The sequence below is a fragment of the Oncorhynchus tshawytscha genome, linkage group LG03 (genome assembly GCF_018296145.1).
Source record: "Oncorhynchus tshawytscha isolate Ot180627B linkage group LG03, Otsh_v2.0, whole genome shotgun sequence".
Taxonomy (NCBI): domain Eukaryota; kingdom Metazoa; phylum Chordata; class Actinopteri; order Salmoniformes; family Salmonidae; genus Oncorhynchus; species Oncorhynchus tshawytscha.
In genome coordinates, this window is record NC_056431.1 from 39,914,836 (window position 1) to 39,942,800 (window position 27,965).

Consider the following 27,965-nt stretch of genomic DNA (forward strand, 5'->3'; position numbering starts at 1 on the left):
TCAACCCATTTTAGATTGCTTGAGATGAGTTGGACTTGCAGAGTGAACCAAAAGCAGACAACAATTGCTCAGTATATGTGCGAACTCCTTCAAGACTGTTGGAAAAGCATTCCTCATGAAGCTGGTTGACAGAATGCCAAGTGTACAAAGCTGTTATCAAGGCGAAGGGTGGCTACTTTGAAGAATCTCAAATATAAAATATATTTTGATTTGTTTGACACTTTTTTGGTTATGACATGATTCCATATGTGTTATTTCATAGTTTTGATGTCTTCACTATTATTCTACAATGTAGAAAATAGTAAAAATAAAGAAACCCTGGAATGAGTAGGTGTGTCAACTTTTGACTGGTACTGTATATATATACTATTCTCAATGTATCATCAGTATTGTCTCTCAGCCATGGTGGTGCTGATATGCTAGTTATAGCGAACAACTAGAAAACTATGCATTCCCATTAACAATGTTCTCAATGACCAAAGTGGACATTCTTATACAGCTTAAAAGGAAGTGAGGGAAAACCTGTTGTTTTCCCTATGAGCATTCCAATTATTTTTTTGATGTGAAGTGAAAATGAATCTCGTATAGGCTCATTAACGCTTTTGTAGACACCTCGTGTACAGATGTCTAACCCCCCTTGCAATTGTTATACCTGTAGTTGTTTGTCATCATTGATTTATCTGTCTTCAAAGGTGATTTTTAATCGTGATTGTTACACAGGCACTTTAACTGATTCTACTATGTCCATAATAACGAAAACACCTTCAGGCATTGCTACTGCATTTTGCACAAGGCCGAGCTGAAGGACTTTGCATTTACTGGCAGGCCCATGATAAAGGGCCATCATTACGCTAATCTTTGCCACAAATGCACACACAGCACAATCCTAAACCCAGACACCAGGTGTGAGCATGGAAAACCATACCACCCTTTTTCCTGTGGGCGGCTTTCAAAATCCTGCCAAGTTTACCTCAGATTTCCTTCTCCCCCTAAGTCCAGCAGACCTCCCCACCAGTGTTCCTCTGCCACAGTAGAAAGTCATCATGTTCAGGTTGTCTTAGCTGGCCACTAACTGCAATTACACCAACCGTGCTGTAGCCAGGCAAAACTGTCTGTTTGTAGCTCTTGGACCTCTCCAACACCACTGTGAAGGTTTGCAGAAGCTTTATTTTTAAAACATGCTTCGACTCGATGTCATATGCACAGACTTCATGGTTATTACCTCTGCCCATGAAAAACCATTGCTGACCTACGCCACAGAGGTGATTTGGTGAGGAAAATATTATGGTTGGAGAGAATAGACACGGCACTTTAAGAGAACAGTGAGGCCTTTCTTTAGCCCTGGGCGGTTGTACTAAAGGCTCCTGTAGGCTGAAGTGGAGTCAGACAGGTCTGCAGGTTTGTGGAACTGCAGCTGGTGTTCTATAGAGAAATGCCAGGAACTGAGCTCAGTGTTAATGTTTGGCATGGATTACCCCCCAAAATGTAAAGTAAGCACATTCTTCAGAACAAAGCCTTTTTCTCAGAACATTTATTCAGGAATATTTCATACAAGGCCATATCTTTTTCATACAAGTAACAATGGCCGTCAATCAATATTCACACTGTACTGGATGTAAAATAATTTGTTTATGACATCAGATTATGTTGTCGTCTTTAAATGTTGGAAGTCTTTTTTTTTTTACAACTTTTTAAAATGTTTTTATATATTAGTGTTAACAGTTGTTGCTAATGGAGAAGTTTTCTGAACAATTTGCTTGTGAAATTGTTCTCTGCCTCGTGTGTAGAAATCAATGCTCTCATGCATAAACCAAGAAAATCATACAACATGCCAATGGACTATACTGTCCATAATCTCCCATCATTGTAAAAATACATTAAAACCATTGTTTGATATAATCTTTGTTTAAATGTAATATGCAAGAATCACTTCACACTCCATGATAGTGGAGGACGTTTATACAGCTTGTTTTGCATGAGCTCTGAATTAAAAAGAAAATGTTTATACATTCTGTCTCATTAGTGTTTTTTTAATGTAATCACAGGAACCCAAGTCATTGTACTGTACAAGAAGATGGCAGTCATTTGGAGAGACCCCCCCCCAGTTGCTAGTCACCTGTTCTCTAGCCAGGCCACCACTGTTAAGGGTCACATTCCATAGAGGGGTTAGTCACAATTGTTTTGCCCCAGAAGACTGACTGAGTTGTATGATCTGGACCTGTGTGCTCAGGGGCAAAAGACAAAGAGTGACCTGGTTTCACACAACATGAGTGATAGACTGTGGCCAGTAGGTGTTGGCTGGCTTTCATGGAGTTGTGTCAGTGCTGCCTTTCCCCCAAAATGCTCACAAGCTCTCCAAGAAGCCTGGTTCATTGTAGTGACACTCTCTCCCCCAACAGATACAAAAGCTCCTCTTATTTTCTTTATATTTCCTGCTAACGGAACACTTGTCATTTTTGTGACCTGTTATACGCCGAGTATACCAACCATTAAGAACACTTGCCTAATATTGACACACTTTGCCTTATTGAACTGGAGGAACAGGAAAAAATGTGACCTCTTTCGGTGCCTAGTCAAGGCTTTTAGAGCATTCTTCCTCTTGAAGAACTGACCTAGGAACCGCAGTGCTTTTGAGAAAGTATTCACACCCTCTTGACTTTTTCCACATTTTGTTGTGTTACAGCCTGAATTTAAAATGGATTAAATTGGGATTGTTGGTCACTGGCCTACACACAACACACCATAATGTCAAACTGGGTTTATGTTTTTAGAATGATTGACTAATTAATGAAAAATTAACATCTTGAAATGTCTTGAGTCGATAAGTATTCAACCCCTTCGTTGTGTCAAAAATAAGTTCAGGAGTAAAAATGTGCTTAACAAGTCACATAAGTTGTATGGACTCACTATGTGTGCAATAATATCGTTTAACATGATTTTTAAATGACAACCTCATCTCTGTACCCCACACATACAATTATCTATAAAGGTCCCATCTGTCGAGCAGTGAACTTCAAACACAGATTCAACCACAAAGACCAGAGGTTATTCAAAACCTTGCAAAGAAGTGAACCTATTGGTAGATGGGTAATAAATAAATAATACATGAAATGTCCCTTTGAGAATGGTGAAGTTATTAATTACACTTTGGATGGCGTATCAACACACCCAGTCACAACAAAGATACAGGCATCCTTCCTAACTCATTTGCCGGTGAGGAAGGAAACCACTCAGGGATTTCACCATGAGGCCAATGGTGACTTTAAAACAGTTACATGGCTGTGTTAGGAAACTGAGGATGGATCAACAACATTGTAGTTACTCCACAATACTAAACTAATTTACAGAGTGAGAAGGAAGCCTGTACAGAATAAAAAATATATTTCTAAACATGCATTTTGTTTGCAACAGGGCTCTATAGAAATACTGCAAATCATTTGGCAAAGCAATTACACTTTTTGTGCTTCATACAAATTATGTTTGGGGCAAATCCAATAAAACACATTGAGTACCACTGTACATATTTTCAAGCATAGTGGTGGCATCATGTTATTGGTATGTTTGTAATCGTTAAGGACTGGGGTGTTTTTCAAGATAAAAAATAAACTAAACTAAATGGAGCTAAGCACAATCAAAATTATAGAGAAAAACCTGGTTTAGTCTGTTTTCTATCAGACAAATGTACCTTTCAGCAGAACAATAACCTAAAACACAAGGCCAAATATACACTGGAGTTGTTTACCAAGATGACAGAGAATGTTCCTGAGTGGCCGAGTTACTGCAGGCTTGAAGCAAGATTTGAAAAAGGTTGTCAAGCGACAATCAACAACCAATTAGACAGAGCTTGAAGAATGTCAAAAAGAATAATGGGCAAATATTGTACTACCCATGTGTGTAAAACTCTCAGAGACTTACCCAGAAAGACTCACATCTGTAAATGCTGCCAAAGGTTATTCTAACACTCAGAGTGTGAATACTTACAGTGCATTTGGAAAGTATTCAGACCTCTTGACTTTTTCCACGTTTTATTACGTTGGGGAATTTCTCCCATTCTTCTATGCAGATCCTCTCAAGCTCTGTCCGGGTGGATGGGGAGCGTCGCTGCACAGCTATTTTCAGGTCTCTCCAGAGATGTACGGTCGGATTCTGGCTGGGCCACTCAAGGACATTCAGAGACTTGTCCCGAAGCAACTCCTGCGTTGTCTTGGCTGTGTGCTAGGGTCTTTGTCCTGTTAGAAGGTGAAGCTTCACCCCAGTCGGAAGTGCGGAGTAGGTTTTCATCAAGGATCTCTTTGTACTTTGCTCGGTTCATCTTTCCCTCGAATCTGACTAGTCTCCCAGTCCCTGCCGCTGAAAAACATATCCACAGCATGATGCTGCCACCAACATGCTTCACCATAGGTATGGTGCCAGGTTACCTCCAGACGTGACGCTTGACGTGACGCAGGCCAAATAGTTCAATCTTGATTTCATCAGACCAGAGAATCTTGTTTCTCATGGTCTGTCCTTTAGGCAAACTCCAAGCGGGCTGCCATGTGCCTTTTACTGAGGAGTGGCTTCCGTCTGGCCACTCTACCATAAAGCCTGCCTGGTGCAGGTCTACAATTTTATCCCTGATGTCCTTACACCCTGTCTGGTCTTGGCCATTGTGGAGAGGTTGGAGTCTGTTTGATTGAGTGTGTGGACAGAGGGCTTCTTAAAGAAAAACTAACAGGTCTGTGAGAGCCGGAATTCTTACTGGTTGGTAGGTGATCAAATACTTATGTCATGCAATAAAATGCAAATGAATTACTTAAAAATCATACAATGTGATTTTCTGGATTTTTGTTTTAGATTCCGTCTCTCACGGTTGAAGTGTACCTATGATAAAAATTACAGACCTCTACATGCTTTCTAAGTAGGAAAACCTACAAAATCGGCAGTGTATCAAATACTTGTTCTCCCCACTGTGTATATAAATAAATGTTTATATACATATATATAAATCCATTTTGAATTCAGGCTCTAAATGTAGAATAAGTCAAGGGGTATGAATACTTTCTGAAGTCACCGTACATTTACAGTCATTTAGCAGACACTTATGCATAGCAACTTATAGGAGCAATTTAGGTTAAGTGCCATGCTCTAGGGCACAGATTTTTCACAGTCGGCTCTGGGATTGGAACTAGCGACCTTTCTGCTCTTCACTGCTAGGCTACCAAACCCCCAATAACATCTACATCGATTTACAGCCACCCATGATGGGTACATCCATGAATACAGTTGAAGTCGGAAGTTCACATACACCTTAGCCAAATACATTTAAAACTGTGTTTCACAATTCCTGACATTTAATCCTAGTAAAAATTCCCATTCCCAATTTTGGCCCATTCCTCCTGACAGAGCCTGTGTAACTGAGTCAGGTTTGTAGGCCTCCTTGCTCGCACATTTTCTTCTCCAGTTCTGCCCACAAATTTCTATAGGATTAAGGTCAGGGCTTTGTGATGGCCACTCCAATACATTGACTTTGTTGTCATTAAGCCATTTTGCCACAACTTTGGGTCATTGTCCATTTGGAAGACCCATTTGGGACCAAGCTTTAACTTCCCGACTGATGTCTTGAGATGTTCCTTCAATATATCCACAAGATTTTCCTCACTCATGATGCCATCTATTTTGTTAAGTGCACCAGTCCCTCCTGCAGCAAAGCACCCCCACAACATGATGCTGCCACCCCTGTGCTTCACGGTTGGGATGCTGTTCTTCGGCTTGCAAGCCTCCCCCTTTCCCTCCAACCATAATGGTCATTATGGCCAAACAGTTCTATTTTTGTTTCATCAGACCAGAGGACATTTCTCCAAAAAGTACAAAATTTGTCCCCATGTGCAGTTGCAAACTGTAGTCTGGCAGTTTTGGAGCAGTGGCTTCTTTCTTGCTGAGCGGCCTTTCAGGTTATGTCGATATAGGACTCGTTTTACTGTGGATAGATATTTTGACCCAATTTCCTCCAGCATCTTCACAAGGTCCTTTGCTGTTGTTCTGGGATTGATTTGCACTTTTCGCACCAAAGTACGTTCATCTCTAGGAGACAGAACTTCCTGAGCGTTATGACGGCTGCGTGGTCCCATGGTGTTTATACTTGCGGACTATTGTTTGTACAGATGACTGTGGTACTTTCAGGCGTTTGGAAATTGCTACCAAGGATGAACCAGACTTGCGGAGGTCTACAATTTTTTTTTGAGGTCTTGGCTGATTTCTTTTGATTTTCCCATGTCAAGCAAAGAGGCACTGAGTTGGAAGGTAGGCCTTGAAATACATCCACAGGTACACCTCCAATTGACTCAAATGATGTCAATTAGCCTATCAGAAGCTTCTAAAGCCATGACATCATTTTCTGGAATTTTCCAAGATGTTTAAAGGCACAGTCAACTTAGTGTATGTAACCCACTGGAATTGTGATATTATTTCACTTATAATTCAATGTGTCTGTAAACAATTGTTGGGAAAATGACTTGTGTCATGCACAAAGTAGATGTCCTAACTGACTTGCCAAAACTATAGTTTGTTAACAAGGAATTTATGGAATGGTTAAAAAAAAATCTGTTTTAATGACTCCAACCTAAGCGTACGTAAACTTCCGACTTCAACTGTATAGGCAAACTGGAACATGTATATGCCAGCAACCTTGACACACAGTATGAATTAAATGAGTGATAAGTGAATCACTCTGCAAAACAAACACTACTGTACAGAGCTAGACATATTACAAAGTGATATTTAACTTTAAAATTGTTTTGATCCAGCAAAACTGAAACATTCTTGGGGCAATGCCAGAAACAAGAATGACACGGCACATTTGAAAACAGAAATATATTTATTATATGAAAATACAGCCTTTGTGAAAAGTGTGTGTGTTTGGGCTTGTTCATGCTTAACAGTCCAGTAGGCTGCTGAGCCAGCTGTGGTCAAATGTTTTAACTTTCCTCAGTTCCCTCTCTTGGGCTTTGGTGAGAGCTGGTGCCCCAAACTCCTCGGGTGGGCCCCATGCTGCCGATTCCCCCAGACGGGGGTCTGCTTCCCCTTCGGAGTCCTCTTCCTCTCTCTCCATTTCCCCTTCTTCATGTTCTTTTTCCTCTCTTCAGCAATTTACAAAAAAACAAAGAACACATGTAAGTGGGGTGAGAGCCCTCATGACTAAGCAAGTATTCCAAAATATTAAAACAGTCAACATAAAATTTGATTATCCATAGTACTGTCTAGCATATGTGGGGAATTTTCTGACCCAAAGTGCATATCAGCCCGCTTTCTCAAGGAAGTGAGATGTAGCATTTGTTACTGTACCTACAGTGCCTTCGGGAAAGTATTAAGACCCCTCGACTTTTCCACGTTAAGACTAATGTAACATTCTAAAAAATATATATTAAATCCTCAGCAATCTACACACAATACCCCATGATGACAGTGAAAAACAGGTTTTTAGAAATGTTTGCAAATTTATAAAATAAAATAGATACCTTATTTAAGTAAGTATTCAAACCCTTTGCTATGAGACTCAATTTAGCTCAGGTGGATCCTGTTTCCAGTGATCATCCTTGAGATGTTTGTAGTCCACCTGTGGTAAATTCAATTGGGAGATAATTTGGTCCCGCAGTTGACAGTGCATGTCAGAGTAAAAACCAAGACATGAGGTTGAAGGAATTGTCCGTAGAGCTCAGAGACAGGATTGTGTTGAGGCACAGATCTGGGGAAGGGTACAAAAACATTTCTGCAGCACTGAAGGTCCCTAAGGACAGTCGCCTTCATCATTCTTAAATGGACGTTTGGACCCACCAAAACACTTCCTAGAGCTGGCTGCCCGGCCAAACTGAGCAATAAATAGGGGGTGAAGGGCCTTGGTCAGGGAAGAACCCGATGGTCACTGACAGAGCTCTAGAGTTACTCTGTGGAGATGGGAGAACCTACCAGAAGGACAACCATCTCTGCAGCACTCCACCAATCGGGCCTTTATGGTAGAGTGGCCAGACGGAAGCCACTCCTCAGTAAAAGGCACATGACAGATCATGAGAAACAAGATTATCTGGTCTGATGAAACCAAGATTTAACTATTTTGCCTGAATGCCAAACGTCATGTCTGGAAGAAACCTGGCACCATCCCTACGGTGAAGCATGGTGGTGGCAGCATCATACAGTGGGGATGTTTTAAAGCAGCATGGACTGGGAGACTAGTCAGGATCGAAGGAAAGATGAACGGAGCAAAGTACAGAGATCCTTGATGAAAACCTGCTCCAGAGCGCCCAGGACCTCAGACTGGGGCGAAGAGTCACCTTGGAACAGGACAACAACCCTAAGCACACAGCCAAGAAAACATAGGACTGGCTTCGGGACAAGTCTCTGAATGTCCTTGAGTGGCGCAGCCAGAGCCCGGACTTGAACCTGATCAAACATCTCTGGAGAGACCTGAAAATAGCTGTGCAGCAACGCTCCCCATCCATCCTGACAAGAGCTTGAGAGGATCTGCAGTAACTCCCCAAATACAGGTGTGCCAAGCATGTAGCGTCATACCCAAGAAGAATCAAGGCTGTATTCGCTGCCAAAGGTGCTACAACAAAGTACTGAGTAAAGGGTCTGAAAACATGTAAGTGAGATATTTCCATTTTTAATAAAAAATGTTTTGCTTTGTCATTATGGGGTATTGGGTGTAGATTGTAGATCAATTTTAGAATAAGGCTGTAACGTAACAAAATATGGAAAAAGTCAAGGGGTCTGAATACTTTCCAAACGCAATGTATATAACCTGTTAGGTTTAACATTATATTGACAGAACAAATTCATACTTAAAAACAATGGGGGAGTCCACGAACTGAACTCTACCCACACGCTCATACTTAAACCCGACACACAAACCACACGCACTGATAAAATGTGTACTGTTGGGGGGGGGTACTCGAAGACCAGGGTTGGAAAACACTTGTGCTAGGGTGTAAGGTCATCAACACCATACTACTTTGACCTCTCCATTGTTTTCAGGGGAATGTAGATGAACCTATTCATTGTGATTCTATGTCAACATATTCCGTTTTTTTGTGTGTGTTTTTTTTAACTGTATGCCACAAACCATTATCTTGTCTGGAACAATAAACAAACTACTAGTAACTGGACTCACCTGGCAGAGGAGCTGGAGATGAGCAGGGAGCGGACAAACATGGCGCAGAGGAACGAGGCTGAAGGCAGGACGTGGGCTGGGGTGTGCAGCAGCTGAGGGAGAGAGAGCGGGAGAGGAGTGAGTTACGCAGAGGTCCTGATGCGTATTGCTCACCGACTATGCCCTTCAGGGCCAATGATCAATAACCTGGTCTAAAAAGTTACGCTGGGTTCTTGAGAGAATCAAGTAAGTGTTCCCTGTTTACCGTTACAATTATTAGCCAATAAAACATTTATTGATTAACTTTCTGATACACTCTGGGAATGTTTGCAGACCAATTCGTCTCACCTAGCATCTAAAGTGAGCTCAGTATATTCAGTAGTTCGCTGCTTGGAAGTATACAAATACTTGGCACATGCATTTTTTAAGCATTCTAGCAAAGCTAAACATGAACTTTGAGGAACAACACTGCAGAATGTAGAAACACAAGGCTTATTTACAGGTCAGCAAATTAACAGCCAGTGAACATTGCATAAACACACACACACACACACACACACACACACACACCTCCTTGATGGCAATGGAGCCCTGTGGGAGCTGAGTCCTTTCTGCCATGGGATTGGTCAGTGCTTCCTGCTTCTCCAGTTGCTGCCCTCTGTGTTTCCCTAACAACAGGTAGAACGGCGTCACGGCAACACTGTCGTCTACCATGAGCTGAAAAACACCCCGAAAACAAAGAGTCAGAACTGACGCAGAGAATGCTATACATTGTCACAGAATTTTTTTTTTTTTTAACTCAAATGAATGACAATACATTTTCGCAGCCGTTTTGGAACGAAATGGGATTGTACCTGTTTACTGGATGCCAACAGTCTGTCCTCTTCAGTCTTGGTGCTAAAAGTCAACAAATCCTATAAACAGATGTCAGACAGAACCTCTGTGGTTAGTTACCTGCCAGTGGAATAAGAAGTCAAACTCAAGCATGCTCCTGCACCCCAGATTAACAGTTTCCTTACTTTCAAATGTAATTTAGTAGTTTGGAGGAACTTCAAACATGTGGTGTGTCCAGTCCTTTCATTTACTAGTGGTGACAAAGGAAAGGAGACGAGGAGAGGACACCATGAGTCTGGAGACCGTGTGTATTACATGTATATATTCACCATGTGTTGGGTGAAGAAGTAGAGCTGGGATCTGTTGAGCCACTGGGTACGCTCCTCGCAGCTCTCCAGCATCTGGTCGCGCGGCGCGAAGACTGCATGCTGCACCTTGCCCGTGCACAAAGCCTTTTGGGAGTAGAGGGGGCGTGGCTCGCTGGGCTTGAACACAAACACTGGTGGGAGCAGAGGGCATATTGAGGAGTGAAGCCCATTTAACCTATTTAGACATGGTTGGGTCTACCGTACGACAAGGCTACAGCACATATTATACAATACCTAAGGGGACCCTGCCATGTGCAATTAGCTACGCTTTGGGCCCTTGGAGTGGGTGTGGCAAAACAATCTAAACCAAATGAGGCAAAATAGTTATGTTGGTACTGGCAGCTAGAACCAGAAACTAGGTAGTACTCACAGTCAGAGCTGCCAGATTGGCTGCAGAAAGCAGCCATGTTCTCAGACAGCGGGTCGGTCTGGAGCAGGCTTACGTCCATGGGGGTACTCCACTCCACTGAGAGAGAGAAGGGAAGAGAGAAACAAATGTAAAAAGAGAAAAGTTTACAGATTGAACAGATTTGTTTTATTTCTTAAGTCATGGATGTGTTGCTTATAGGACAGTTGCACACGAGCACACACGTCAGAGAGCCACTGTCTTACGTGAGCAGGTGAGGAGGTTCCAGCAGCAGAGTTGGTTCTTGGTGCTGGCCCCCAACAGGTACTTGGAACAGCTTAACCGTCCAAAACAAAGGTCCCTGTTGGATCAAAAGAGTCTTAACCTTCAAACCACGTTACCCGTCTCTTACCATACTGTCAAAGTCCACCTGACCATACCACCACCCACCCTAAAAACATATTTCACAGGATTAGTGGCAAGAAGCTTTTCCACACCAGAGCTCCAACTACAAATGCAGTCACCTGAAATCATTTCAGTTCAGACCACATGTAAACACCAAACAGACAAATCCATAGGTGGTTACACAACAGACTATGAGCAGCTGGAATAACAATGCAGAGTCCCAGTGCTTGACTTCCACAGCCATCTGTACCAGCAATTGCCTACATCCCTTTGAGCACATACGAGGCAGAGATATCCCTATTCAGTGCTGTGAGAAAGTATTTTCCCCCTTTCTAATTCTATACTTTTGCATACTGAATGTTATCAGATACATTTTGGCCCACTCTTCTTTAACTCAGCGACATTTGTGGGTTTTCAAGCATAAACTGCCGGTTTCAGGTCCTGCCACATCATCTCAATTGGGATTAGGTCTTGACTGACTAGGCCATTCCAAAACTTCAAAATTGTTCTTTAGCCATTTTCAAATCATGTAGACTTGTGTGTTTTCCATCATTCTCTTGCGGCGTGACCCAGCTGCGCTTCAGCTTACAGACGGATGACCTGACATTCTCCTGTAGAATTCTATGATACAGAGCAGAATTTAGGGTTCCTTCTATTAAGGCAAGTCGTCCAAGTCCTGAGGAAGCAAAGCATCCCCAAAACATCACACTAACACCACAATGCAGAGAAGCAGAGCTGCCACAAGCATTTTGCTACACCAACAATAACATCTGCTAAACATGTGTATGTGACCAACAATTTTATTTGGTGCTTGACTGTTGGCGTGAGGTTCTTACTGTGGAATGCAGTGTTTGGTTTTCACTAGGCATAATGGGACCCATGTCATCCAAAAAAAGTTAATACTTTTGACTCATCTGTCCATAGAACATTCTTCCAAGAGTCTTGTTGATCTGCCAGTTGATTTTTTGGAAAACTTGAGTCAACTTTTTTGGAAGTAATGGGTCCCATTATGTCTGGCGAAAACCAAACACCGCATTCTACAGTACGAACTTCATAGCAACGGTCAAGCATGGTGGTGGAAGTGTGATGTTTTGGGGATACTTTGCTACCTCAGGACTTGGACGACTTGCCTTAATAGAAGAAACCATGAGTTCCGCTCTGTATCAGAGAATTCCACAGGAGAATTTCAGGCCATCCAACAGTGAGCTGAAGCACAGCTGGGTAATGCAGCAAGACAATGATCCAAAACACACAATCAAGTCTACATGAAAATGGTTAAAAAGCAACAAATTTGAAGTTTTGGAATGGCCTAGTCAAAGTCCAGACCTAATCCCAATTGAGATCTAGTGGCAGGACTTGAAATTAACAGTTCATGCTTGAAAACCCACAAATGTCACAGAGTTAAAGAAGCAAGAGTCTGTAAACAAGAGTGGGCAGAAATTAATCCACAGCAATGTGAAAGACCGATCAACAACTACAGGAAGCATTTGGTTGCAGCCATTGCAGCAAAAGGTTGCACAACCACTTATTGAGTGTAAGGGGGAAATTACCTTTTCACACAGTGGAATTGGGTGTTGCATAACTTATTTAAATAAATACATACACTGAACAAAAATATAAACACAACATGTAAAGTGTTGGTCCCATATTTCCTGAGCTGAAAAGGATTCCAGAATTTTTCCATACGCACAAAAAGCTTCTCAATTTTGGTTACACAACTGTGCTTATATCCATGTTAGTGAACATTTTTCCTTTGCCAAGATAATACATCCACCGGACAGGTGTGGCAGATCAAGAAGCTGATTAAACAGCATGATCATTGCACAGATGCACCTTGTGCTGGGGACAAAAAAAAGGCCACTAAAATGTCACAACACAATGCCACAGATGTCTCAAGTTGAGGGAGAGAGCAATTGGCATGCTGACTGCAGGAATGTCCATCAGAGCTGTTGCCAGAGAATGTTATATTAATATCTCTACCCTAAGCCACCTCCAATGTCATTTTAGAGAATTTGGTAGTACGTCCAACCGGCCTCACAACCAGGTGTGTCCATGCCAGCCCAGGACCTCCACATCTGGCTTCTTCACCTGCGGCATCGTCAAACTCATTCTGATTGGCTGGGCCTGGCTCCCAAATGGGTGGTCCAATGCCCTCCCAGGCCCACTGGTGGCTGCGTTCCTGCCCAGTCATGTGAAATCCATAGATTAGGGCCTAATGAATTTAATTGACTGATTTCCTTATATGAACCGTAACTCGATAAAATCATTGCAATTGTTGTGTTTATATTTTTGTTCAGTATAAGTATCAATTTGTTTTATTTGTAAACGCAGGTTCCCTTTATCTAATATTAGGTTTTGGTTGAATATCTGATAATTCAGTATAAAAAAAAATGCAAAAATAGAGAAAATCAGAAAGGGAGCAAATTTCATCCTGATTTTAGGCAAAGGATGTAAAAAAAAATTGAGAGTGATGTATAGTTGACTATACCAGCATTAAAACCAGTGTGTAGTCATTTGCAGGCTGCAGCTAAGAAGCTTTGGCATGCAATTGAATAAGACAACACCAAATACAAATTGTCTGCACTCACTGACCTAAGGAGAGGGGGGAGGGGGCTGACTTGGCAAGATATTGGAGTAGAGGCTGACACTCAATGTTGCGCAGCAGGTTTTGTCTCCCAGGTTGACACGGCTGGCCAATAGAACTTGTTTTTTTTGTATGTTCCCGATCCGTTGCCATGAAGTACACTCGTTTTGTGCAAATAATACAGACTTACAGTTCCTTCAGAAAGTATTCATACCCCTCAACTTATTCCACGTTGTTTTACTGCCTGAATTCAAAATGGATTCAATCTTTTTTTCTCCTTTCACACATCTACACTCAATGGTCCATATTGACAAAGTGAAAATATGTTTAGAAATCTTTGCACATTTATTGAAAATGAAATACAGATCTCATTTACTTAAGTATTCACACCTGATTCAATACATGTTACAAACACCCGTGGCAGTGATTAGAGCTGTGTGTGTCTTTCTGGCTATGTCTAAGAGCTTTGCACACCTGGATTATACAATATTTGCACATTCTTTTCAAAATTCTTCAAGCTCTGTCAAGTTGGTTGTTAAACATTGCTAGGCAGCCATTTTCAGCTAAGTCTTGCTATAGATTTTCTGGCCAATTTAAGTCAAAACTGCAACTAGGCCACTCAGGGACATTTAATGTCATCTTGGTAAGCAATTCCATATTTATGTATATTTACTCTTGTGTTCTAGGTTATTATCCTGCTAAAAGGGGAATGTCTCCCAGCGTTTGTTGGAAAGCAGACAATTCTTTTACTAGAAAACTGTAGAGTCTTTGCGGATGACAAGCATACCCATTACACGATGCAGCCAACATGCTTGAAAATATGAAGAGTGAAACTCAGTGATGTTATGTTTTGGGGCAAATCTAACAAAACACAACACTTTTTATTCAGCACAAAGTTCATTGCTTTGCCAATTTGTTTTTGCAGTTTTACTTTAGTGCCTTGTTGCAAAACAGGATGCATGTTCTGGAATATTAATATTCTATAATTGCTTCCTTGTCACTCTGTCAATTAGGTTAGTATTGTAGAGTAACTACAGCCGTGATCAAAAGTTTTGAGAACGGCACAAATATACATTTTCACAAAGTCTGCTGCCTCAGTTTGTATGATGGCAATTTGCATATACTCCAGAATGTTATGAAGAGTGATCAGATGAATTGCAATTAATTGCAAAGTCCCTCTTTGCCCTGCAAATGAACTGAATCCCCCCAAAAACATTTCCACTGCATTTCAGCCCTGCCACAAAAGGACCAGCTGACATGTCAGTGATTCTCTCGTTAACACAGGTGTGAGTGTTGACGAGGACAAGTCTGGAGATCACTCTGTCATGCTGATTGAGTTCAAATAACAGACTGGAAGCTTCAAAAGGAGGGTGGTGCTTGAATCATTGTTCTTCCTCTGTCAACCATGGTTACCTGCAAGGAAACACATGCCGTCATCATTGCTTTCCACAAAAAGGGCTTCACAGGCAAGGATATTGCTGCCAGTAAGATTGCACCTAAATCAACCATTTATCAGATCATCAAGAACTTCAAGGAGAGTGGTTCAATTGTCGTGAAGGCTTCAGGGAGCCAAAGAAAGTCCAGCAAGCGCCAGGACCGTCTCCTAAAGTTGATTCAGCTGTGGGATCAGGGCACCAGCAGTACAGAGTTTGCTCAGGAATGGCAGCAGGCGGGTGAGTGAGGCGAAGACTTTTGGAGGATGGCCTGGTGTCAAAAAGGGCAGCAAATAAACCACTTCTCTCCAGGAAAAACAGAGACAGATGTATATTCTGCAAAAGGTACAGGGATTGGACTGCTGAGGAATGGGGTAAAGTCATTTTCTCTGATGAATTCCCTTTCCGATTGTTTGGGGCATCCGGAAAAAAAGCTTGTCCGGAGAAGACAAGGTGAGAGCTACCATCAGTCCTGTGTCATGCCAACAGTAAAGCATCCTGAGACCATTCATGTGTGGGGTTGCTTCTCAGCCAAGGGAGTGGGCTCACTCACAATTTTGCCTAAGAACACAGCCATGAATAAAGAATGGTACCAACACATCCTCCGAAAGCAACTTCTCCCAACCATCCAGGAACAGTTTGGTGACGAACAATGCCTTTTCCAGCATGATAGAGCACCTTGCCATAAGGCAAAAATGATAACTAAGTGGCTCGGGGAACAAAACATCAATATTTTGGGTCCATGGCCAGGAAACTCCCCAGACCTTAATCCCACTGAGAACTTGTGGTCAATCCTCAAGAGGCGGGTGGACAAACAAAAGCCCACAAATTCTGACAAACTCCAAGCACTGATTATGCAAGAATGGGCTGCCATCAGTCAGAATGTGGCCCAGCAGTTAATTGTCAGCATGCCAGGGTGAATTGCTGAGGTTTTGAAAAAAGGGTCAACACTGCAAATATTGACTCTTTGCATCAACTTCATGTAATTGTCAATAAAAGCCTTTGACACTTATGAAATGCTTGTAATTATACTTCAGTATTCCATAGTAACATCTGATAAAAATATCTTAAGACACTGAAGCAGCAGACTTTGTGAAAATGAGTATCTGTGTCATTCTCAAAACTTTTGGCCACGACTGTACAATGTTGATCCATCCTCAGTTATTTCCCATCGTCGCTATTAAACTCACTAAAGTCCTCATTGGCCTCATGGTGAAATCCCTAAGCGGTTTCCTTCCTCTCCGGCAACTGAGTTAGGAAGGACGCCTGTATCTTTGTAGTGACTGGGTGTATACCATCCAAAGTGTAATTAATAACTTCATCATGTTCAAGAGGATATTCAATATCTGTTTTTTCCCCTCTTTCTTTTACCCATTACCAATAGGTGCCCTTCTTTGCGAGGCATTGGAAAACATCCCTGGTCTTTGTGGTTGAATCTGTGTTTGAAATTCACTGCTCGACAGAGGGACCTTAATTGTATGTGTGGGGTAGAGATGAGGTAGTCATTCAAAAATCATGTTACACACTATTATTGCACACAGTGAGTCCATGCAACTTATTTGAGTTAAGCAAATGTGTACTGAACTTTAGGCTTGCCATAAAGGGATTAAATGCTTTGACTCAAGACATTTAACTTTGTCATTTGATTCATTACTAAAAACATAATTACACATGGTAAAGTGGTAAAGGGGTATGGATACTTTCTGAAGGAACTGTAAGTACCACAGAGGGTGTTACACAAGTAAACAACGGAAATGTGAACCCAAGTTCATATCACGAGTCATAACTGTTGGTTTAACACTAGGAGAGTCAAGAGTTTTATTGACTCAAAATGGATTTACTTTTTTAATAACGCAGCCATTTTTTAAGTCATGTCCTCAACTTTTCCTAAGTAAGTCTATATAACACACAGTTGTTGTTAGAATTGTAATATCACGAACACATGTGTTATAAGCAGTTTTAAGAGGACATGTGATTTACAGCCAGTTATTTCACTGGTAGTCAGCCTGTCCAGCTGATGGCCCGTTGACACTCAACCTAAACTATATTGAAACTAAATTTCACACAGAGTTAGCCTACAGACAAGATTAAACTGACAATAGTCTAATGGAAAAAAATATATTCAACTGTGTATGAAGAATCTGATGAACAGCTTGGAATAGACATGAATTGCAGCAGCAAAAAGGGACATTATTCTACAGAGTCAAAAGCAGGTAAGACTATACTGTATCAGAAAGAGCAGGTTCCGCCATTTCTAAAACCACCTCTCCTTGCCAAACAACTCTTACAAATGACCCCTTGAGCTCCATTTCGAAATATAACTTTTTGGCAGAATTACCATGATTTCAGGCGCTCCCGGTGTGCACTGCAACACTCCAAAGCATAGTAATATATTTTGGACTCATACATTATGCCACTCTGTTCTTTTGAAATGCATACTGTGCCTTAAGACTTGCCCTTAACAAATGAATAATGAATGATTGTTGCTATGGTGTTTATTTAATAGATTTTAACACTTGAATTGTGGCGTTTGTGTTTCTTCGTTAGTACATAAACTAATACAAATGCTGTTGGTCCAACGAGGCCTAGGCTTTTCTAGTGTTAGGCCATCTTGTTTGTTGACAGATTGCTATATCCGCTAACATTTGTTTATTGTTAGCAAAGTTGTTGAAACGTCTGCTCGTTTCAATGGTCGTGTGTGTTTGTGTATACTTGTATCAGTGTGTGTGTGATTTCTGACCTGATGGCCCCTGGGGGCTGGGACAGAGTGGTGAGTAGCTCCCAGGAAGCGGGGCTCCACACGGTCACCACTTCCTGGAAGCCGACGGACAAAAGGGAGCCGTCAGCCGAGAAGGAGCAGCAACCGGGCTTCAGGAGATGATACCCACCCACAAAGTCACATGCCCAGAAGCCCTCTGCTGGTCGTCATACGCATACAGAGAAAGGAAAAGCCAGGGAGAACGTTAGAGCACCAGTTTGATTTGGCTCATCGGTGCCTTGATTGGGCAAATCATGTGTCGGTGAATAATAACTAGCAGGTCTCAAGGACCTATTACATACGAAGACTTGCCAAATCCTGGCCATCAGGCTCAACAATCCAAACCAAAAACCCATAAAAAGAACCACCTTGGGACTACTTACCGTTGGCGTCTGAGTGGTCTGCCAGCAGCCAGGCTTTGAAGTGGCCGTCGAGGCTAGTGGTCACCAGCATGGTGGTCTCTGGGGAGGGGCTGAAGAACATGGCTGTAATCTGGTCCTCGTGGGGAGCTGTCACTGTGGTGTTCAGCACAAAACTACAGAGGGGGACAAGTTAGGGTGGAGAGTGGGTGAAAGATGGAAACCACATACTTAAACATATCACAAATGGAGCAGCGTTATAGCCAAATGTGTGAACAGCAATAACTAAGGGGCTTGTTATTGACGAGCATGAAAACAATGCCACGACATGTTGATATGAAGACATGTACAACATGCAACCAGGCTTATAAATAAATAGTACCTCTGAGTTAGCTCGTCGTACGCCCACAGCTTCAAATTGATCTCCAGCTCAGCGCCTTTTTTTCTCCTCTCCTCCACGGTAGCAAGCCAGTCGCCGCGGGCGTCGAATGCCGCTTTGACCACCTCAAACTGGTCCAGACCCTCCTCGTGGATGTACTCCTGCTGTACTATGTCCAACTGAAGGTAGAAGAGAAAGAGTAAAATCATTTTCATTAACTTGATTGGTCAATAAGAGTTCATTCATTATCAAATAGTTACATGTTTTGTTCATGACAAATGAGCGAAGCCAGACCGCCAAGACTCAGGCCATAGAAATAAAAATGACTTGAATATCCAACCGTCAAGACTCAGGCCATAGAAATAAAAATGACTTGAATATCCATTCTAGTCATTCCATTTCTACAAGTCATGTGACAAAGTTCAAGAACATTCCTAGGTCACTGCCTTGCCCAAGTTTACAAGGACAGCGTATGGTGGTTTTAAGTTGACAGCTCCTGTAGACAGAAAGGTGTGCATACGTTGTAGAGTTGCTTGTCGCGGTGGAGAGAGTAGAACTGCAGGTGCCCTGGTTTCCCATTAAGCACCAAAGCTTTACTGCGCGGGTCAATGATTAGGTTTGTCCACACACCATCACCTTTAACCAGCCCCTGGATGACGGCCGACACTTTGACACAACTCTGAATGATTGTGATCTCTTGAGAGGGGGACAGAGAAAAAGAGAGAGGGAAAAAAAAACAGAAAGTAAGAATGGTTAGGACTACAGATTGAATATTCCTAAAATCTTTCTAGCAGTTGACAAAAGGAACGTACATAGAATGAAAACATATGGCCACAGTACCCTGTAAATGTGAGACTTAGGACCCTGACCAGATTTAAGCATCCTTCCTTGAAGAATCACTGATCTAACATGATTGGATAGGTGCAAGCATGGATTCGGCACACAGCAATGACCAATCCAGTCATGTCAGATCAGTGATTACTTCAAGGGAGGGAGGAGAGATGAACCGTGAAATTCTTGTAACAGGCTGTAATAGTCCTTACTGTTGTCAGAGTGCGAGGTGGAGAACAAGGAACCGTCAGGTGACACGGCGATGTGTGTGATGGCGGCGCCCAGGCGGGGTAAGAAGTCTTTCTGGTTCTCCTGTGTGTAATGCCAATGGACCAGCACGGACTCTATGCCCCCACTCAGAAGATTAGTGCCTACAGAAAAGGAAACAAAGAGAGTCACTGGTCAAAATCCTTCCACCATGAAAACAGTTGGCATAGAGCAGTTATCCAACTACATTCAGCCGCGGGAAGATTTTTTCTTGAGTTGACGGTCGGGGGCCCGGAACGTCATGAATAATTTGTACACTCCAAATTTGATCGCAATTATGACAAAAACAAATTATTTCAAACCTCGATTGCATTGGGACACGAACGCATATAATAATTTGTATAGCATTTTTCACTAGTTCTCAAAATATAAACATACATTTAGAATCAAGGCAGGTAAAATAGCCATAGCGGGCTAGGCACTAAATACATTTTAGATTGGGACTACGACCATGAAAGAACATATAGAAGTGGGTTAAGGCCATTAAAAACAATTCAGAGTGATCAAGCGGCTCTCAGATGGTCAGGGAGAGCATTTCATAGGAGAGGCACAAGGGAGCAGAAGCCTCGGTCCCCGTAGTTCAGAGACGTGTCTTGGGGACTTGAAGCAGTAGGGAGTGGCTAGAATGCCTCCATTATGTGTTAAAATACTTGGGAACAGATTTCCTAAATTAAAAATCAATTTCAGCTCATTTCCTGCTGATTTTACAGTCTTATGTCCATCAACGAAATATGTATGTGTGTATTCAGAAACCTTCCCTTTTTCAAAATGTTGTTAGACTTATCCTAAAATGTCCGAAATGACATTTTTTCATCCATCTACACACAATACCCCATAATGACAAAGCAAAAACAGGCTATGAAATCTGCAAATTTATTTAAAAAAACATTTTTCCATAAAAGTATTCAGACCCTTTGCTATGAGACACGAAATTGAGTTCAGGTGCATCCTGTTTCCATTGACCATCCTTGAGATGTTTCTACAACTTGATTGGAGTCCACCTGTGGTAAATTGAAATGATTGGACATGATTTGTAAAAAAGGCACACACCGATCTATATAAAAAGGTCCCACAGTTGACAGTGCATGTCAGAACAAGAACCAAGCCACGAGGTCGAAGGAATTGTCCGTAGAGCTCTGAGACAGGAATGTGTCGAGGCACACGTCTAGGGAAGGGTACCAAAACATTACTGCAGCATTGAAGGTCCCCAAGAACACAGTGGCCTCCATCATTCTTAAAAATGGAAGTTAGGAACCACCAAGACTTCCTAAAGCTGGCCGCCCGGGCCAAACTGAGCAATCAGGGGAGAAAGGCCTTGGTCAGGGAGTTTGCAAAAAGACACCTTAAAGGACTCGCAGACCATGAGAAACAAAATTCTCTGGTCTGATGAAACCAAGATTGAACTCTTTGGCCTGAATGCCAAGTGCCACATCTGGAGGAAACCAGGCACCGCCCAGCTGGCCAAAACCATCCCTACAATGAAGCTGTGGGGATGTTTTTCAGTGAAAGGGAGACTAGTCAGGATTGAGGGAAAGGTGAACGGAGTAAAGACTGGGGCGAAGGTTCACCTTGCAACAGGAAAACAACCCTAAGCAAACAGCCAAGAAAATGCAGGATGTCCTTGAGTGGCCCAGCCAGAGCCTGGACTTGAACCCGATCGAAACATCTCTGGAGAGACCTAAAAATAGCTGTGCAGCAACGCTCCCAATCCAACCTGAGAGAGTTTGAGAGGATCTGCAGAGAGGAATGGAAGAAACTCCCCAAATACAGTTGTGCCAAGCTTGTAAGTGCATCAACAAAGTGCAGAGTAAAGGGTCCGAATACTAATGCAAATGTAATTGAATACACCACAGATGCAGAAACAGCTCAAGGATGATCAATGGAAACAGGAAGCACTGGAGCTCAATTTTGAGTATAATAGCAAAGGGTCTGAATACTTATTTACATAAAGATATGTTTTTATTATTAAAACATTTGCAAACATTTCTAAAAACCTGTTTTTGCTTTGTCATTATGGGGTATTGCATGTAGCTTGAGGGGAAAAATGTAATCCATTTTAGAATACGGCTGTAATGTAACAAAATGTGGGAAAAGGGAATGGTCTGAATACTTTCCAAATGCACTGTGCACACACACAGTACCAGTCAAAAAAGTTGACACCTACTCATTCAAGGATTTCTTTATTTTTACTATTTTCTACATTGTAGAATAGTGAATACATCAAAACTATGAAATAACACATATGGAATCATGTAGTAACCAAAAGTGTTAAATCAAAATATTTTATATTTGAGATTCTTCAATGTAGCCACCATTTGCACAATCTTGGCATTCTCACAACCAGCTTCATGAGGTAGTCACCTGGAATGCATTTCAATTAACAGGTGTGCCTTGTTAAAATTACATTTGTGGAATTTCTTTACTTCTTAATGCGGTTGAGCCAATCAGTAGTGTTGTGACAAGGTAGGGGTGGCAAACAGAAGGTAGCCCTATTTTGTAAAGAACCAAGTCCATATAATGGCAAGAACAGCTCAAATAAGCAAAGAGAAACGACAGTCCATCATTACTGAAAGACATGAAGGTCAGTCAATCCGGAAAATGTCAAGAACGTTCAAGAGTGCAGTCGCAAAAACCATCAAGTGCTATGATGAAACTCTCATGAGGACCACCACAGGAAAGGCGGAGACCCGGAGTTAACTCTGCTGCAGAGGATAAGTTCATTAGAGTTAACTGCACCTCAGATTGGAGCCCAAATAAATGCTTCAGAGTTCAAGTAATAGTCACATCTCAACACCAATTGTTCAGAGACTGTGAAATCAGGCCTTCATGGTCAAATTATACTGATGCACCGATGACATTTTTTGGCCGATGCCCAATATTTTCCTTGCCCCCCCCCAAAAACGATACTTAACATTTTAGTACAGTTAAATAGTTAACACACGGACACAGCGGTCAAAGGCACTGCATCTCAGTGCAAGAGACGTCATTATAGTACCTGGTTCGAATCCAGATGGTATCACATCCGGCCGTGATTGGGTGTCCCATAAGGCTGCGCACAATTGGCCCAGCATCGTCTGGGTTAGGCCATCATTGTAAATAAGTTTTTGTTCTTAACAGACTTGCCTAGTTAAATAAAGGTCACACACACTGACCAAAAATGTATTTTGTTGGCATTACCAGTAAAACAATCAAAACCTATTTCTTTCACTTACAGATGAAGTCGGAAGTTTACATACACCTTAGCCAAATACATTTAAACAGTTACACAATTCCTGACATTTAATCCGAGTAAAGATTCCCTGTCTTAGGTCAGAAGGATCACCACTTTATTTTAAGAATGTGAAGTGTCAGAATAATAGTACAGAAAATGATTTTTTCAGCTTGAACTTTTTTCATCACATTCCCCAGTCGGTCAGAGGTATTGCCTTTAAATTGTTTAACTTGGGTCAAACGTTTCCGGTAGCCTTTCACAAGCTTCCCACAATAAGTTGGGTGAATTTTGGCCCATTCCTCCTGACAGAGCTGGTGTAACTGAGTCAGGTTTGTAGGCCTCCTCGCTCGCACACGCTTCTACCCACAAATTTTCAATGGGATTGAGGTCAAGAATTTGTGATGGCCACTCCAATACCTTGACTTTGTTGTCCTTAAGTCATTTTGCCACAACTTTGGAAGCATGCTTGGGGTCATTGTCCATTTGGAAGAACCATTTGCGACCAAGCTTTAACTTCCTGACTGATATCTTGAGATGTTGCTTCAATATAGCCACAATTTTCCTCCCTCATGATGCCATCTATTTTGTGAAGTGCACCAGTCCCTCCTGCAGCAAAGCACCCCCACAACATGATGCTGCCACCCCTATGCTTCACGGTTGGGATGGTTTTCTTTGGCCTGCAAGCTTCCCCCCTTTTCCAACAAACATAGCGATGGTCATTATGGCCAAACAGTTCTATTTTTGTTTGATCAGACAAGATGACATTTCTCCAAAAAGTATGAGCTTTGTCCCATGTGCCATTGCAAACCGTAGTCTGGCTTTTAATAGAGGTTTTGGAGCAGTGGCTTCTTCCCTGCTGAACGGCCTTTCAGGTTGTATCGATTTTGGACTTGTTTCACTGTGGATATAGATACTTTTGTACCGGTTTCCTCCAGCATCTTCACAGGGTCCTTTGCTGTTGTTCTGGGATTGATTTGCACTTTTCGCACCAAAGAACGTTCATCTCTAGGAGACAGAACGAGTCTCCTTCCTGAGCGGTATGACGGCTGCGTGGTCCCATGGTGTTAATACATGCGTACCATTGTTTGTACAGATGAACGTGGTACCTTCCGGCATTTGGAAATTGCTCCCAAGGATGAACCAGATTTGTGGAGGTCTGCAATTGTGTTTCTGAGGTCTTGGCTGATTTCTTTAGATTTTCCCATGATGTCAAGCATAGAGGCACTGAGTTGGAAGGTAGGCCTTGAAATACATCCACATGTACACCTCCAATTGACTCAAATGATGTCAATTAGCCTATCAGAAGCTTCTAAAGCCATGACATAATTTTCTGGAATTTTTCAAGCGGTTTAAAGGCAGTCAACTTAGTGTATGTAAATTTCTGACCCACTGGAATTGTGATACAGCGAATTATAAGTGAAATAATCTGTCTAAACAATTGTTGGAAAAATTACTTGTGTCATGCAAAAATTAATGTCCTAACCGACTTGCCAAAAAATAAAATATATTTTACTTTTTTTGCTCATTAGACTTGGGGGCAAATAAAATCAACCTGCCACCTATTGGGGAACCCTGGCATAGAGTGATCAGATATGATATGTCTAGGTATAATTCAACAGTTATATTACCTTCTGGGGTGAAGCACAGTGTGTTGACAGCACCGTGGTGCCAGTGCAAGGTGGAGTATGTGTACTCCTTCTTCTGGTTGAAGTTTCTCCTATGAAGACAGGGAAAGAACATTGACTGAGTGATGCCAATCAAGTGTTTCCCCTAGATTTGGTCTTTGGTGAGGCCATGTTTGGGCATGGTTTAAGTTCTTCGAGCATCACTCACCACATGCGAATCTTGCCATCTTCGTGACCTGTGGCAATACAGTCCTCTTTAGGGTGGCACGAAATGCAGGTGAAGGCATTCTTGGCCCCTTTCTTCTTCCCTGACTTCAGGGAAAACCTGTGGGGCACAGAAACAAACAATACAATTGAATGAGTACTATGACAAAGTCACGAGCAATGTTATTTGGGCAATGTCAAATATGGACAATGTCAAAAATACTGTCATGTAATGAATCCTTATGAGGCTTATTAGTTCCCTTTTACAGATAAGGGGTAGCTCAAAACAATAGAGAGGGCTGGCTGAATTCCCACTCCTGACTACAGACAAGCAGAAAGGCCACTCATCCAACAGATAAGCTGCCGTTCAGCGTGGTTGGACTTGTGTTGCTCAAACACTAACCAGAGAGACAAAACCACACATTACCATTCATGCCTACTGTCATTGAAGGGGACAGTCTCCTGATGTGCGAGAATGGTGTTTACCTGTAGGACTTCTGCTTCTTGAAGAAAAATACCTCAAGCTGTAAACCTCTGACGGCAGCTATGTATTCACCCTGTGAGAAAGAAACAAGAGGTGCATTATATTCATTAGCGCACATTGTTGAAAATGGTGTTCAAGGGGGTCCCTCCCCGTTTCAGCCTGTTTGTTTCCTAGGAGTACACCCAAAGTTTCAAGTAAAAAAAACTGCCGTCAATGTTGAAGGCGATAATAAAACATGTCATGCCTTTTGCTAAAATCAACAGTGTGCAAACTATGACAAGAGTGTACATAAAGATTGTTGTAATGTCTCCTGCAAAAGCAATCATTATGGTTTAAGTGTTACCCTTGGCTAAGTCATTCGCTGCCAGAGACTTGTTTGCTACTGGAGTACCTGGTATACGAAGTACAGGCCTACTACACATACCTCTCTGCCAAAAGAGGCAGCCCCAGCGTGGGGGCTGACATCACAGAGCACGGCCGAGAGCTCTCGCGCTTCCACTTCCTGGTCCCCACTGTGGGGCAGATGAACAGCTACCAGCTGGAACAGCTCTGAAGACACACCACATGTGTGTCAGATGTCACCCTCTTCAACATTCTGCACCATTTTGTTGTGCAACTACAAAGAAATCACCTTTGACTTTAAAGAACAAAGCCATCTTGTCTATTTCAGATTTTCTCATTGATCGAGACAGGCGAGTGTCAACATGACATTTGGCACTTTTGGGGTGGACACCCAGCGGTCTCAATCAATGAGAGACGATATGAAACAGACAAGATAGCAGCGTACACATTGTTGGATTACTTAATGGATTTCAAATGTAATAACGGATCATTTTCTACATTCTAATAAACCCCTTGTAACTAGACATGGACGTTTAGAAGACGTGGTGTCTTCCAAGTCGGGATTTGAGGAAGTATCGCCAAGGTTGGTCGAAAATTCTCTGTGCCGTGCTTTACATTACCTACTGTGTAACGGCTGTACGGAAGCGTTCACATAGCACCGCCTTTTCAAAGTGTAGCTATACTTACCGGAGCTTTTGTAATTTGCCATGGGAACGACGAGAAAAACAACTCCTCCATGTTTTTCCGAGACGTAAATGGAGTAGATTGGGTACCCGATAATGAAGGTCTGAAATGTATCATAGTAAGTCATTTAATATTAAGCACATGAAGAAAACAGGAAGCAGTGATTAAAACTGACTTTGGTAAAGAATGCTGCTGTAGCAGTACCTTGATGAGGATGGCATCCGTGAAGTCCCACAATCGCACAGTGCCATCTGCTGAACACGAGTATACCTGCAAGAGAGTGCGACAATGTCATGTGTACACTCAAAACATCCCAATGTGCAAACACTCCTCAGACACCCAACCATAGGAGCAACAACAAACCATGTTTCTTTAGACATAAACATGTTGCTGATCAAAGTTCGAAGACACATATATGTAGCAACTGTATTTGACAAACCTGCAGATGGTTTGAAGGATTGAGGACAACGCCTGTCACCAGGCCAGTGTGTCCCTGCAAATCATGGACGTATTCCTCTGTGCTGGTACTGTACACGTTCACGGACTCCCCCGCGGCACACAAAAGGAACCTGCCGAAAACGACCGGATTGAAATCAGTTTACAGACTACGGTTATTCCAGATTCAATGTAACGTTAACTAGATTTGAGCGGCAGGTAGCCTAGTGGTTAGAGAATTGGGCCAGAAACCGAAAGGTTGCTAGATCGAATCCCCCGAGGTAAAAATCTGTCGTTCTGCCCCTGAACAAGGCAGTTAAACCACTGTTCCTAGGCCGTCATCGAAAATAAGAATTTGTTCTTAACTGACTTCCTTAGTTAAATAAAAATGGCAAAGAAAAGATGCCTGCTAGTTCATCGTAAAAAAACAAACTAGCTAAATAGCAAATGCATGTTTAGCTATTTAGCTAACGTAAACATGCCGGTAAAGTAAGCTAACGTAAACATGCCGGTAAAGTAAGCTAACGTTACATGTTAATTCATAGTACAGTAGCCAGACAGCTAACGTTCCCCTAGTTGAATCTGTGGTTTCTAGAATTCTGTTTCTCTAACGTTTAGAATACTGACTGCTACGTATACTGCTAGAATATTAGCTATGATAGCTAGTTCACGTTAGTTGTACAGTAACAAGTTAGCTAGCCACAGTAGCTAACCATGACTACAATGTGACATATTTAGTTCAGGTTTAGCTAATGTCTGCTGCAATCAATACATACGTACCTGGAATCATTTGTAATAACTGGCTCCCTGAAGTTTATTTTGCTGCCACCACGGTGAACCATGCGGATCTCTGCGTGCTCCACCATCTTTCCGAATTTCAACTATGAACCTTCGCATCTGAACCACACGTGGCGATCTTCTGTTCTTGTTTATTCACAACTGGTGCTTAGTCGCCCTCAAGCGTTCTACTTAAATTACTGCATATGTATATACAGTAGCAGTCAAAAGTTTGGACACCCTTCGTTCAACGGTTTTTCTTGATTTGTACTATTTTCTACATTGTAGAATAATAGTGAAGACATCAAAACTATGAAATAACACATATGGAATCATGTAAGTAACCAAAAAAGTGTTCAACAAATAAAAATATATTTCAGATTCTTCGAGGTATCCACACTTTGCCTTGATGACAGCTTTGCACACTCTTGGAATTCTCTCAACCAGCTTCACCTCGAATGCTCTTCCAACAGTCTTGAAGGAGTTCCCACATATGCTGAGCACTTGTTGGCTGCTTT

The 27,965-nt window shown here is 42.0% G+C and overlaps 1 protein-coding gene across 2 annotated transcripts; it reads right to left on the minus strand.

Annotated features, from left to right (window-relative positions):
• Window positions 1-6,834: 6,834 nt before the first annotated feature.
• On the minus strand, window positions 6,835-27,597 carry LOC112235359 (WD repeat-containing protein 75). Of its 2 annotated transcripts, none has more exons than XM_024403807.2 (20): window positions 27,451-27,597; window positions 26,675-26,804; window positions 26,440-26,505; window positions 26,239-26,338; window positions 25,634-25,758; window positions 25,212-25,282; window positions 24,730-24,846; window positions 24,525-24,613; window positions 19,631-19,789; window positions 19,108-19,283; window positions 18,591-18,766; window positions 18,233-18,384; window positions 17,832-18,006; window positions 10,936-11,030; window positions 10,694-10,789; window positions 10,285-10,454; window positions 9,976-10,035; window positions 9,692-9,838; window positions 9,143-9,234; window positions 6,835-7,115 (listed from the first exon to the last, which is right to left on the minus strand). In XM_024403807.2, exons 1-20 carry the CDS (start codon window positions 27,534-27,536, stop codon window positions 6,911-6,913), a joined length of 2,487 nt encoding a protein of 828 aa, XP_024259575.1. In that variant the 5' UTR covers window positions 27,537-27,597; the 3' UTR covers window positions 6,835-6,910. The 2 variants fall into 2 exon arrangements, with proteins under 2 accessions (XP_024259575.1, XP_024259568.1); XM_024403800.2 differs by having other exon boundaries at window positions 17,832-18,009.
• Between the last annotated feature and the right edge of the window lie 368 nt (window positions 27,598-27,965).

Coding starts and splice junctions, on each gene's coding strand:
- LOC112235359 (XM_024403800.2), bottom strand. CDS start 27,536: ATGGTGGAGCACGCAGAGATCCGCATGGTTCACCGTGGTGGCAGCAAA. Junction 26,339..26,439: donor CGGATGCCATCCTCATCAAG/GTACTGCTACAG, acceptor GATACATTTCAG/ACCTTCATTATCGGGTACCC. Junction 18,010..18,232: donor AGACCACTCAGACGCCAACG/GTAAGTAGTCCC, acceptor TATGACGACCAG/CAGAGGGCTTCTGGGCATGT.